This window comes from Lathamus discolor, chromosome 3, assembly GCF_037157495.1.
Source record: "Lathamus discolor isolate bLatDis1 chromosome 3, bLatDis1.hap1, whole genome shotgun sequence".
Taxonomy (NCBI): domain Eukaryota; kingdom Metazoa; phylum Chordata; class Aves; order Psittaciformes; family Psittacidae; genus Lathamus; species Lathamus discolor.
In genome coordinates, this window is record NC_088886.1 from 25,475,522 (window position 1) to 25,488,085 (window position 12,564).

Sequence of the window (12,564 nt, forward strand, 5' to 3'; positions counted from 1 at the left end):
GCCTTTGCTAATTGCCAAATTGTTATATAGCATGGACAAGCAGAAGTTCTAATTGCAATTCTGTCTTTTCAGCTAACTAACCAAGACAAAACTCCTGCTGTTCTCCAGAGAGCTCTGTTAAAGCATAACCTGGAATCTGATGCAGCTGAGGACTATGAGCTTGTACAGGTCATCTCTGAGGATAAAGGTGGGGAATCAGAACTCTGCTACTGCTCGAAAGGTTCTGCTGGATTTTGAAGGAAAGAGCAAAATGTGAAGCAATGTTAGAAATGCCATGGAATGTCACAGCTGGCAGTGAGACTAATTGCCAGGGATACACAGGGATGATTTATTATGACAGCCAGCACATTGTTTCAAATAGGCAGAGCACACTTGTGGGTTGCCAGGTAAACGTTTGTATGTGCACTGTGACAGCAGAGCTCTTGACTGAATGGCAGCTGCTCTCTGTCCCTGAGCACAGCCAGCCACCAGGGTCAGGTGGCAGAGTGCAAACTCCCCAGCGATCAGGGCAGGCCCAGATCCTACCGATGTTATCAGGACATGCAAACAGAGGAGCTCTGAGTACAGTGTCCTCTTGGAGTGGCTGCCGGGTCCTCTGCCAGGCTGGCCATAGCCTGGATTTGTCCTCCATCTCCTGTCCTCTGCAACCCTGCTCCCCTTCTTTGTGGGGCAGCTGCTGTGGGTGCCACCTGATGCAGCTCTGGCTGAAGAGGCACAGCAGAACAAGAAATGGGGCCCAGTACTACCTGGCTATGTACACTCAATCTTTTCACCTGGTCCCTGTTCTCTTGCAGCTTTCCTTCTATGTGCAATACTACAAATCAACACTTGCTCTGGTTCCTCTTTTGCAGAGCTGGTGATCCCGGACAACGCCAATGTGTTTTACGCCATGAACAGCCACGTGAACTTCGATTTTATCCTGCGGAAAAAAGCTTCGGTCGACGTGGATTTGAAAATGAGGAGCCACTGCAATCTAACACTCCCGAGAACTGCCAAACGGGGGTGTTGGAGCAATAGGCTCAGTAAAATTACACTGTGAGGGAGGCAAGGCCACAGGGAGAGCTGGCTGAGGCTTCTCCCTTTGCTACCATCCAGTATTACAGAAAAACAGCAGATGGATTTCTCAGTATTCAACTTTGAAAACAGAAGACCTACAGCCAGCGAGGTGTCTTTTCTCCCTTGCAGCCTTATATGGACAGACAGATGTGGATTTACAGGACACTAGGGACTGGAATTTTTTGTTGTTGTTTCGTTTTGCACATTAGCCAGGGAAGGTGAGAGCCCCAGTTAAAGGGGAAAACAGGACTGCAACGTTGGTCTAAGGAACATGACACAAACCAACTCTTTTTGTGAGAAAGCATTTTACTTTGTGCCAGTATTACGCAGAAGAAGGTCTAAACTTATTTTTATAAAATTGGAGAAGAAAAGTCTCAGTACAGCTGTGCCGGAACTAAGGAGGAGGTCCCAGCCAGCCTCCAGCTGACTGATGGGAGCACTAATTTGCAGAAGGTGTGGCTGAGCTGAGTGCCAGTGGCAGTTGCTGCCTCCAGGAGGCATTTGAATTTAGGAAAAATCAGGATGGGTACTCATCACTGGGGACAGCAGAAACTGCAAGCATGTGTATTGCTCTCTCACACAGCTGGCACACTTCTGTTTGCACTTGTTCTGCACCAGAAAATTGCCTATTTTGGGTTTTTTTTTTCCCCAAAGAATTTTAATAAAACAGACTGCACTTGCTTTTGGGTGAATGTCATAGTTTGTTCATGAACGAGGCAAACAAATGCTGCTTGTCGGGATTTAGGTCTTGTCTTAATGCCACTGCAGGGTGGTTATCCTTTTACTTTGCTAACCCACTGAACAGAAATCAATGCCTTTTGCATGTACCCTTAAATGACTGATGAACCTCTTTTTTAATGTGCAATCACTCTTCAAGAGCAAAACTTTTAACTCACATTTTCATTCATGAGCGGACATACATGACCTTTTATTTTAGAAGTGAGTATTGAGATAGCCAGGTTTTAAGCATTACCCCAGCCAGTGATTTTTATATACTTGTAGCATTATTATGCGTAATCTACAGACACCTCCCTTGTTCTTTATATGCATCTATTAAAGGAATTCCCAGACACAGGACATCCTGTCAGCTGGAATAGAGAATTTAATCATCTGTTCTCTGTGAAACTTTAACAATTTCCGAATCTTTCCCCAGAACACTGGCTTCCTTGAAGTCATAGAGATTTTGTTTTTAAAAGCCGTAAATAAGACATCAGATCGTAAGCAGCCCTGATGGAAAAGGCTATCTTTGAGATACATTAGTATTAGTTAAATCAGACTCAGATACTGCATTTTATCCCTGCCTGGGCTTTGTTTCCTTCCAGTTGTGTGGCACCGATTTTCAAAACTGGGCTCAGGTTACATGCTTTGCATCAGGGTCAATGATGCAAACATCACGATCACGCATGATCGTTAATGTTTTACACACCTATAAGGTTTGTCACTTCTGTTTACAGGTCGCACCATGTACGTCCTAGTCGGAATAGTTTAAGAATTCCAATTTAGGTTTTATTGAGACAGTGAAGGCAGTGAGTTTGTAACTGAGCCTTAACCTCTGCCCAGAGTTAGGGCAAAATTAGAACAGAAGTTCAATTTTCTTTGCATTTCAGTGTAAGCATCATTGATGTCTGTACGGTATCATTTCTAAAGTATAGTATTGCTCACTCAAAGGTGTGTGTCTGTGTTAAGGTGAAAGTTGGATGTTCTTGATTTTAAAATTACACTTTCCATAAGGTTATATATGAAAAAGATGGTTTTTAATTGCTTTCCTGCAATCTTTATACATAAGTGTTAAAACTTTTTCCACTAGTATTTGCCTCGAGTTAGTCTATGTTCTTACCTTAGATTTTCTTACTGTGTGTCAGGTTGGGGGCTTTGTTTTTTTGGTGTTGGTTTCAGGTTTTGTTTAATGCCTCACACCACCTCTGTCTCTCTGTTTACTTAATCGCTTTTACTGTTGGAACTTCTTCCAGCTCCCACAGCTCATCTTCCCTGCTCCCTTAAGAACTTGAAATGCCACATTTCAGCTGCATGCCCTGTAGGTGTAACCCTTCCTTCAGCTACGACCTTTCTTCAGCTTTGCTTTCATTTTCAACATCACACCCAGTAACAAGGTATGGACTGGTTGTAACACCACCAGCATTACTGGCGTGCATCTTCTTCAAATTCCTACAGTTTTTTATGAGGGTGGCTTCTGTGTTTCGACAACAGTGGGGCTAGAAACGGCTGTCCAAGTAAACCAGTGTTGTGGTTTAAGTCCAGCCAGTAACTCAGAACCACACAGCTGCTCACTCACTTCCCGCCTGCTTCCTCCCCCAGCTCCCAGAAGGATGCGGAGGACAGTTGAAAGAATAGAAGTCCCATGGGTTGAGATAAGAACAGTCCAGTAACTAAGTTACTACTGCTACCACCAATAATAATGATGATAAGGGAAATAACAACGGGAGAGAATACAGTTGCTCACCACCTGCTGACTGATACCCAGCCTGACTCGAGCAGCAATCTGGGCTTTCCAGTCAACTCCCCCCAGTTTATATACTGGGCATGACGTGCTGTGGTATGGAATACCTCTTTGGCTAGTTTGGGTCAGGTGTCCTGTCTCCGCTTCCTCCTGGCTTCCCTTCCTGGCAGAGCATGAGACTCAGAAAGTCCTTGGTCAGACTAAACATTACTGAGCAACGACTAAAAACATCGGTGTTATCAGCGCTGTTCCGAGTCAAAAGTCAAAACCAGAGCACTGCACCAGCTACTGAGAAGGAGAAAAATGACTGCTACTGCTGAACCCAGGATAGTCAGTATCACCTCCGCTACCCATCGAGTTGCAGCAGGTTATCATGAGCTCTATGTAAGCCAGGTGCATGCTCCAAGACTGCAATGAGCTTGAGAGCTAAAGGTAAGCGTCAGGATACTCTGAGGGAAATGGCTAGAAGCTCCGCAGCAGAGAGAACCCAGGTCCTCTAGGACCTCAAGGAGTGGGAAGACAGTAACAGTAAAGTAAGTTCCTTACTTCATCAAATCCCATCTTGTCAGGCTGCTTTGGGAGGAACAGAGACATACTGACAGAGTTCAATGGGAGGACAATCGACTGAAAGAGAGGAGACTAGCAGGGCTAGTTTGTACTGTGCCCTGAACATGACAGGAAAATCCCAGAGACACCAGCAAGGAGAAAAGATGCTTTCAAAAGGAGGCCATAATATGACATCCTTCCACTCAAAAGCTTGTGCAGCTGCTTCTTCAAGGAGCTGAATCTGAAGGTGAGAAAACAGAGAGAACATGCAAAGTCTCTCCTCGGAGCAGATGCCTTTTTGCAAGAGAGAGACCCACCCACTGCTCGGCTCGTTCACTGGCAATGTCCCAGCAACCTGTGCTCAGCAAAACGCTGTTCCCTCTGCACTGACAGAGGGTTTGCTCACGATCAGCTATAACTGCAGCCACACTGGGCCTGATGTCACATCAGGCAGCACACGCTAAACCTACATCCAGAGAAGCCAAGGGAAAGTATTTTGTTGCTTTTCATTGAGCTCTGGTAACATCTTTTATTATTTAACCACAGTCTGAAAGCCACTTTGTTTTTTGTTTGTTTTTTCTTTTTCTTTCAAAGCCTTTCTTTTTCTTTTTTTTTTTTTAATTTTAATTTTAGCTTTAATGAAATAAGCACAACCACCCCCGTCCCTCTAGGAAATTAATGAAAAGCAGACACCACATGAATGTGATACGCGGATTGACTCCACAACTCGTTCAAGTTGTAAAGTAGGTATGCTTTATTCAGCGCTGAGGTGCATGGGGATAGCTCCTCCAAAGTATGCACCCCCAGGGTCGTTTTTCCTTTACATTTATTCCCTTAAGGCATACATATGCATTAGATTACTGATATGCCTATACATATTTAGTATCTGTCCCCGCTTCGTATTATAATGAGCTAGAAGGTCCTTTGCGCCTGCGCAGTGCCCCCTCTGGTCATGGGCAGGGGTCTCAAGATGAAGTAAATGAGTCTTCCTCCTGTGGGCAAGGGTCCTCAAGATGAAGTAAATGAGTCTTCCTCTTCTTAAACTTTTCACCTTTTAATCTTAGCACATGGCTTTTAGGGCTTAGCCGGTATCTCATCCATAAATTATCAGCTTCTCCCCCTTATCAAGAGACCCAGACATTCGCATTTCCTTGTCAATAGTTGCTTATCAGTAGAATCAGGCCTCAGTCTCCTCACCTTATCAGTAGTTTGTGCCTTGTTCTGCTTAGTAAACCTGATAGGTGTTTACAACAGACAATACTTTTGTTTAAGCAAGGAATTCTTCTAACTCTCTTACACAATCCCCTGTATTGTTCCCTTGTACATTTATTAACCCTGTATCAAATGCATCAACATACCAGGCATTAGTCCCCCTAATCCTTGGTATATTTAGCAGAGCAGAACTGTCTGCATTAATGCCCCCAGTGTTTCTACCACTTGAAGTTCTGCAGTAAATTGCAGGCTACACTACTTGCCAAGACACATTCAGCTGCAGTTTAGGTAGATGGCATAATAAAAAATACTACCTGCTGACATTCATGCATTTGGCACTGATCTCATCAACTAATCTTATCTGCCTCACTGAGCTCTCTTCTTATCCTCTGCTGGCTTAAACACAGTTGATCTGTACAGCTTCACGCCAGTATTTCTGTTCCTTCTGGGATAAAAGCTGCTTTAGAATGGTAAGACTACCTTAAAATGGGGAGGTGGACTTGTTCTTGGGCTCTCTTTTTGTAATCAAGTAAACGACTGCTACCAGGGACAGAAAAGGTATAGACAGTTGTATAATGATCAGCCTTTGTCAGGCAGTGACCAGCATTCACAGCTACGCCCTAAACCCACAGCCACATTAGGCAACGTCTATTTCCCTCAAGGCCCTGTGAGCAGACCTTCCTGCTGACTGGCTCCAGCTCTTCAGAGCCTCAGGCTGAAAGGAAGCTCAGGACATCTGGCTGGCTAAATGCTATCTTGCATAGGAGTGCAAGGGGCCCTACAGAGCCCAGCCACACTGAGATTCTGATCTGAGTCAGTACTCCCACCACAGGCCACATCCTCCCAGCAGAGGTGGGATGGTCTCTTTGGAGCATCACAATACAGTTGCTTTGAGCAGTAGATCCACTGTGGAAACTCCATGGTTTGACCTGAGGCGTTTTCCCATTTCTGAACTTGGATGCCATCCTTTTATCCTGGGTGAGAAAACTCAGCCCAGGACGACAGTCTGAGCAGATCAGTGGGCCAGCGTGTCGAAGCAAAGCCTTTCATGTCATGGGTCAGTCCTGGAAAAAGCTAAAGTGCTCCAGGATGGAAGGGAAAAATGATGGATTTCAATCCTGAATCTATTTCTTACACAGATGGAGCTAATGCAATGCAGTAACCACACTCACTGGATGCTGCATTTCTGGGAGAGCTGTCGGAGGGAACAAGTGGGGCAAGTAGATTGGAGGGAGCCTGCTTTGCTAGCCAGGCTTGAACTTCAGTTCTCCTCTGGAGCCAATATTTCCATATGGTCCTGGCCATGAAAGTCAGGACCCCATCTCACCTCTGCCTCCCAAGGCTCCAGTTTCAGCTCTTGCTGCCTCTGCCATTTGTCTCTCTGATTTGATGCCCCTCATGCTCTCATAGCTGAATTTTAAAATGCCTTTCTTAGTCTGCCAAGACAATGCCATCTTTTTCAGTACTGTCAAGAACTTCATGATACGTGCATAGACTCCATAACTCATTAAAGCTGTAAAGTAGGTATGCTTTATTCAGCGCTGAGGCGCATGGGGGATAGCTCCTCCAAAGGCATGCACACCTCAGCGTCCTTTCCCTCTACATTTATTCTCTAGAGGTATACACATGCGTGAGGTTGCACAACACGCCTATACACATTCATGTCCTATCCCTTTGCGCTTGCACAGTGCCTCCTGGTGGTCGTGGGCGAGGGCCTCAAGATGAACTAAACCAGTCTTCCTCCAGCCTGAACTTTTCACCCTTAGTCGTTACGCATGCTCCCTGGACGCTTGGTTATTGTCCAAACCGCAGAGCCGATTTCAGCCGGCCTGGGCGTCCAAAGGACGGGAATCAAGTCACGGTCCCTACCTCTTAACAATAACCATATCCATCTTGTTCTAATACAGGGCGAGTACGATAAGCATGAACGAGCAATAACATTGTCAGGCAAGCGGCTTGACCTACCCCCTTGTACACTGCAAGCACCATAAGCACGAACAAGCAGTACCATTGTTAAGCAAGCGGCTTAACCCTAACCCACCTGTACATCGGTTAACCCTTCGCAGCATTCACACCAGAAACATCCCTAAAAGGAAGGCAACAGACATCTGGTGTCTGCCGTGCTGGTCTGGAAATGGTGGGAAAGGCAGTTTTGTCAGCCCATCTCTTCCGCAGAAGCAACTGCCAAATCCAACTAGCTATACGTCTGCACTTCCTCTCTGTTTGTCTGAAGGACAGCCCTTCTCGCTCACCTTAACTTTGCCTCCTTTACAAACAGCACAGGTAACACCAAGTGCGCATCACTCAGAGGACCCACAAGCCATTTTTCTCCACTGCTTCACTTGAGTAATTCAGAAAACCACTCATGGAGCTCCCACAGACAGGGGTAAGTAAAGCTGGCACAGTGACATTTGGGAAGGCTGCTCCCGGACTGACTGCGGAGCCTGCTCCAGCGAGCAGAATTCTACGTACTTTGTTAGGATGTTAACTTTTAGCACTGGCTGCTCTCGCTATTTAAATACCACCAAAACACTGAAGTTGTCTGCCTGGATCATCCGGAACATCTCCTTGTCTTGGCTCCTCCTCTTGTCTTGAGGCGCTAAAAAGATTTCACCAGTTGTGTCCATGGATCAGACGATTCTGTGAGAGGTAATAAAGGGTTAATGAAATTTTGCTTTCGCCAAGCATATGTGGCCTGCACAAGATAAAAGCTTATCAAACATGACCATCCTGTAATGTAACACCAGTGAGAGAAACTGAAAGAACTAACACCCACAGGACTGGCCAGAACTGGCTCAAGACCCAGGGTGAAAAGTTCACCTTAGAGGAAGACGCCTTACTTCATCCCCAAAGACCCCCGAGGTGAGCACCAGGAGGCAGAGAGCATGCGCCAAAAGGAGGAGACCTGGGCGGACTTATGGAAATCCTTTCGGAGAAGCAATTGTAATAATTCCTCCCTGTTCTCGGGATAACTATGAATATGTATTCGGCTGATGCAATATGGAATGGATAAAAAGCTTGTGTACGGGTACCACGGTGCGCCTCTGGCTATGGTCATGCACCCAGTGCTGTATTCTTTGATCCACTGACTTTGTCCCGAATAAATTTTTTTAGAAGTGAGCATGTTTCTCACAACTGGGGCCTCGTCCGGGATACTCGAAGCCTCTCTTTCGCGGGGCTCGGGGGTCCCGAACAGAAGGTGCACCCCGCTGAGTTCAGCGGTCTCTCCGGTTCCCTCAGGCACCAGCGAGGGTTGACGGCGGCGACCCCGGCAGGGGACTCGTGGACCAAAGAAGGGGAAGGAGCTCCCAGGGAAACACCACGGCAGCCAATAATACTTGTGCACAAGACTCGGGTGAGAAGAAGACGGACTGTCAGTATCACTCGGGTGGCTGGGATAGGGGAAGTGGAAGGAGTGTGTGTGAGACGCAGGACTGGCCTACGAAGCGAGTGCGGAGTCTTTCTGACAGCGGTTCCTGTAGCCCGAAAGGGAGTGGGCCGGTGAAGAGACGAAGCGAGTGACCGCCCTGGGAAATAATGGGACAAGGGGCGGGTAAGCCCAGTCCAGGAGCAAAAGGGAGCAGGAAAACACCTTCGGACATCCCCCCCGACAGTCCATTAGCAAGGATGTTGGCAAATTGGGTTTATGTTCCCTGCACTAAAGGGAAGGATAAAACTAAAATGGTAGAAGATTGTGTGTTTGAATGGACCAAAGGTCCTATCAGGCCTGATTCACTTTATTGGCCCCGGTACGTGTCTTAGGAGGGCTGGATTTGCCAGGCATTAGCCCTTTTTGTTGATGCTAAGGAACCTTCCAGTCAGGAAGAGAGTGATTTTGCAGCATGCTGCAGAGGTGAAACCTGGCCACAAGAGATAAGGAAACAAAACAAGGAGAGGACAAGGAGGAAGAAAGAAAGAAAGAAAGAAAGAAAGAAAGAAATGGGACCCACTGGTTAACTTACCTCCTCCCTATAATCCTGTGGATATGGACTTGCCAGACCCATTAGGGGATCAGAATAGGCACGAATCAGGGGACAGAAATAATGACCGGAGGATGCTAGCAACACCGACAGCCCCTCCGAGGACCCGCCAGCAGCAAAAAGGGGGTGGACATGTAACTGCCTTGCTAGAGAAAGAGGAGGGGGAGGAAAGCAGAGGGACTAAACTTTATCCCTTACGGGAAGTCCCCATGCCTGGGATTCAGGGAGCGGTTGGATTTGTGAATGCTCCCCTTACGAGTGTAGAAGTAAGGGGATTTAAGAAGAAATGAGGAAGTTATTAGAAGATCCAGTGGGACTATCAGAGCAGTTTGATCGGTTTCTGGGACCAAACATTTACACCTGGGAAGAGACGCAGTCAATCATGGGAATTCTCTTCTCTCCTGAGGAGAGGCAGACGGTTAGAGCTGCAGGAACGAGAACACGGGAACGTGAAAAGCAGGGAGGGGTAGCGGCAGATCAAAAACTCCCAGCTACCCAACCCCAGTGGAATCAAAACACTGAAGCAGGAAGGGGGAGTATGGGTGATTATAGGTCACTGATAGTTAGGGGAATCAGAGAGGCAGCCCCAAGGGGAAAGAATGTAAGTAAGGCTTTTAATAATCAGCAAGGTAAAGAAGAAACCCCGACCGAGTGGTTGGAGAGGCTGAGACGCAGCATTCAACAATATTCAGGAATAGATCCTGCAAGCGAGGCAGGACGGGAGTTATTAAAGGTTAATTTTGTGACTCACTCATGGCCAGCTATAAGAAAGAAACTAGAGAAGCTGGAAGACTGGCATGCTAGGAGTTTGAATGAACTCTTGAGGGAAGCTCAGAAGGCGTACGTTAGAAGGGATGAGGAAAAAGCTAGAACAAAAGCTAAGATTATGGTGGCCATGCAGGATGCTGTCAGAAATCGGCCAAGAATCTCCCCAAAACCTCATCTGGGACCAAAAACCCTGCTTCATAAAAGAGAAAGTCCTAGAGGAAACGCACAAAATCCAGGGAATTGTTATTATTGTGGAAGAAAAGGACGTTTCAAAAGGGAATGCCCACAACGGGCTAGGGATATGCTGGTGCTCAGAGACACCCAGCCGAATGAGCAAGAGGATTAGGGGTGTCAGGGGCTCTACCTCCCAGGGGAAGAAATAAAAGAAGAGCCCTTGATAAATTTAAAATTAGGCCCTCGGGAGGAAGATTTTGTTTTTCTAGTTGACACTGGGGCAGAAAGAACTTGTATAACTAAATTACCACAAGGATGTCAAAAGGGAAAGGAAACAACTCGGCTAGTGGGGGCAAAAGGGGAAGGGTTTTCAGTTCCTATAATGGAAAAAGTCTTAGTTCAAGGAGAGGACCAGTACGGAATTGATGGCTTATTACTAGTACCAGATGCTGGGTGTAACTTATGAGGACGAGACTTACAAGCAAAATTGGGAATGGGAGTGATGCCAGGGAAGGGAAAAATGGTAGTAAAAATCTTTGAATTGCAAGAAGAAGATGGAAAAGAAATACAGCCTGAAGTATGGGCAGGACAAAGGAATAGAGGAGGGTTGGATATTCCTCCCATCAAAGTGACTGTGGAAAATGAGTCACAACCGATAAGAGCGAAACAATACCCCATATCATGGGAAGGCAGAGAAGGTTTAAGGCCGGTAATAGAAGAATTATTAAGGGAAGGTACCCTGGAACCTTGTATGTCCCCTCATAACACTCCTATTCTCCCTGTTAAGAAACCAGATGGGACTTAGAGGTTGGTTTAGGACCTCAGAGAAGTAAATAAAAGACCTAGGTCCCGTTATCCAGTGGTACCAAGTCCATATACCTACTGAGTAAAATTCCTCACAATCACGAGTGGTTTAGAGTGATAGATCTTAAAGATGCATTTTGGGCTTGCCCGCTGGCAGATGAAAGTAGAGACTTATTTGCCTTCGAGTGGGAGGATCCGAAGACGGGTCGAAAACAGCAGTTAAGATGGACAAACTTACCCCAAGGATTTACAGAATCCCCAAATCTATTTGGACAAGCTTTGGAAGAAATTATGTTACACTTCCGGGCACCTTATGGAACCCAAATGTTACAACATGTGGATGACCTGTTAGTAGCTGGAGTAGAAGAAAAGGAGGTCAGGGAAGCCTCAGTTGCACTATTCAATTCTGGGGGGAAACAGGGCTTGCGCGTTTCAAAAAGAAAGTTACAATTTGTAGAAAAGGAGGTCAAATATCTAGGACATTTGATTAGCGCTGGGAGACAAAAAATAAACCCTGAAAGAATTACAGGACTAATCTCCTTGCCTCCACCACAGACGAAGCGGGAGATCCGAAAATCGTTAGGGTTATTAGGCTATCGTAGGCTACGGATAGAGGGATATACACAATCTGTCCAATTTTTCTCTGAGAAGCTGCTAGAAGAAGGACCCCTTTATTGGATGAGTGATGAGAAAAACAGGTAAGAGGATCTGAAAAGGAAGTTAATTACTGCCCCTGTATTAGATTATTATTAGATATATATATTAGATATTATTGATTAATTACCAGACTAAGGTCCGAGAGGATTTACTTGATGAGCCTTTACCATATAGGGAACAACTGTTTACTGATGCCTCCTCACGGTGCGTTGAAGGGAAAAGAATGTCAGGATATGCCGTGGTGGACGGTAAAAGAATGGCTGCAATCGAACGAGGAAGGTTACCTGCAAACTGGTCTGCACAGACCTGTGAGATATATGCCCTAAAACAGGCACTGTTATATCTAAAAGACAAAGAAGGAACTATATACACAGACTCAAAGTATGCATTTGGGGCAGTACACACTTTTGGAAAAATCTGGGAGGAAAGAGGTGTGATTAATGCAAAAGGAAAGGAACTAGTCCCTGAACAATTGATGAAGGAGATTCTGGAAGCGTTAAGACTTCCCTTGGAGACAGCAATAGCACATAGAAAAGGCCATCAAAAGGGCATTTCAAGAGAAATCAGAGGGAACAACATCGCTGACCAAATGGCCAGGGAAGCAGCCATGAATCCACATTTAGCAATGCGGATTATACTCCGAGAAAGTGTGAGCTCGCAAATCCCAAGTTTACAGAAATTGAAGAAAAGGAGCTGATTAAAACTGGGCAAAAAGGGATGTGGAAGGAAAACGGAAATTACCAGACGGTAATATATAATTGTCCCGAAGTTTGGGGGTAGAATGGGAATTACATACTCCCTGGCACCCCAAGAGTTCAGGAAGAGTGGAGAGAATGAACCAAACTCGAAAACAAACATTATCAAAACTAGTGATCGAAACCCAAATGTCCTGGATTAAGTGTTTACCAT

The 12,564-nt window shown here is 45.8% G+C and overlaps 1 protein-coding gene across 1 annotated transcript in view; it reads left to right on the plus strand.

The window, feature by feature from the left end:
* The window catches only part of LOC136009894 (ral guanine nucleotide dissociation stimulator-like 1), a 67,035-nt gene extending 65,299 nt beyond the window's left edge, over positions 1-1,736 (plus strand). Inside the window, exons 17-18 of the mRNA XM_065670339.1 lie at positions 73-187; positions 852-1,736. Coding sequence (XP_065526411.1) covers positions 73-187; positions 852-1,039 — 303 coding nt within the window. The 3' untranslated portion in view covers positions 1,040-1,736. The remainder of the gene's footprint in view (positions 1-72; positions 188-851) is intronic.
* Positions 1,737-12,564: the final 10,828 nt, after the last annotated feature.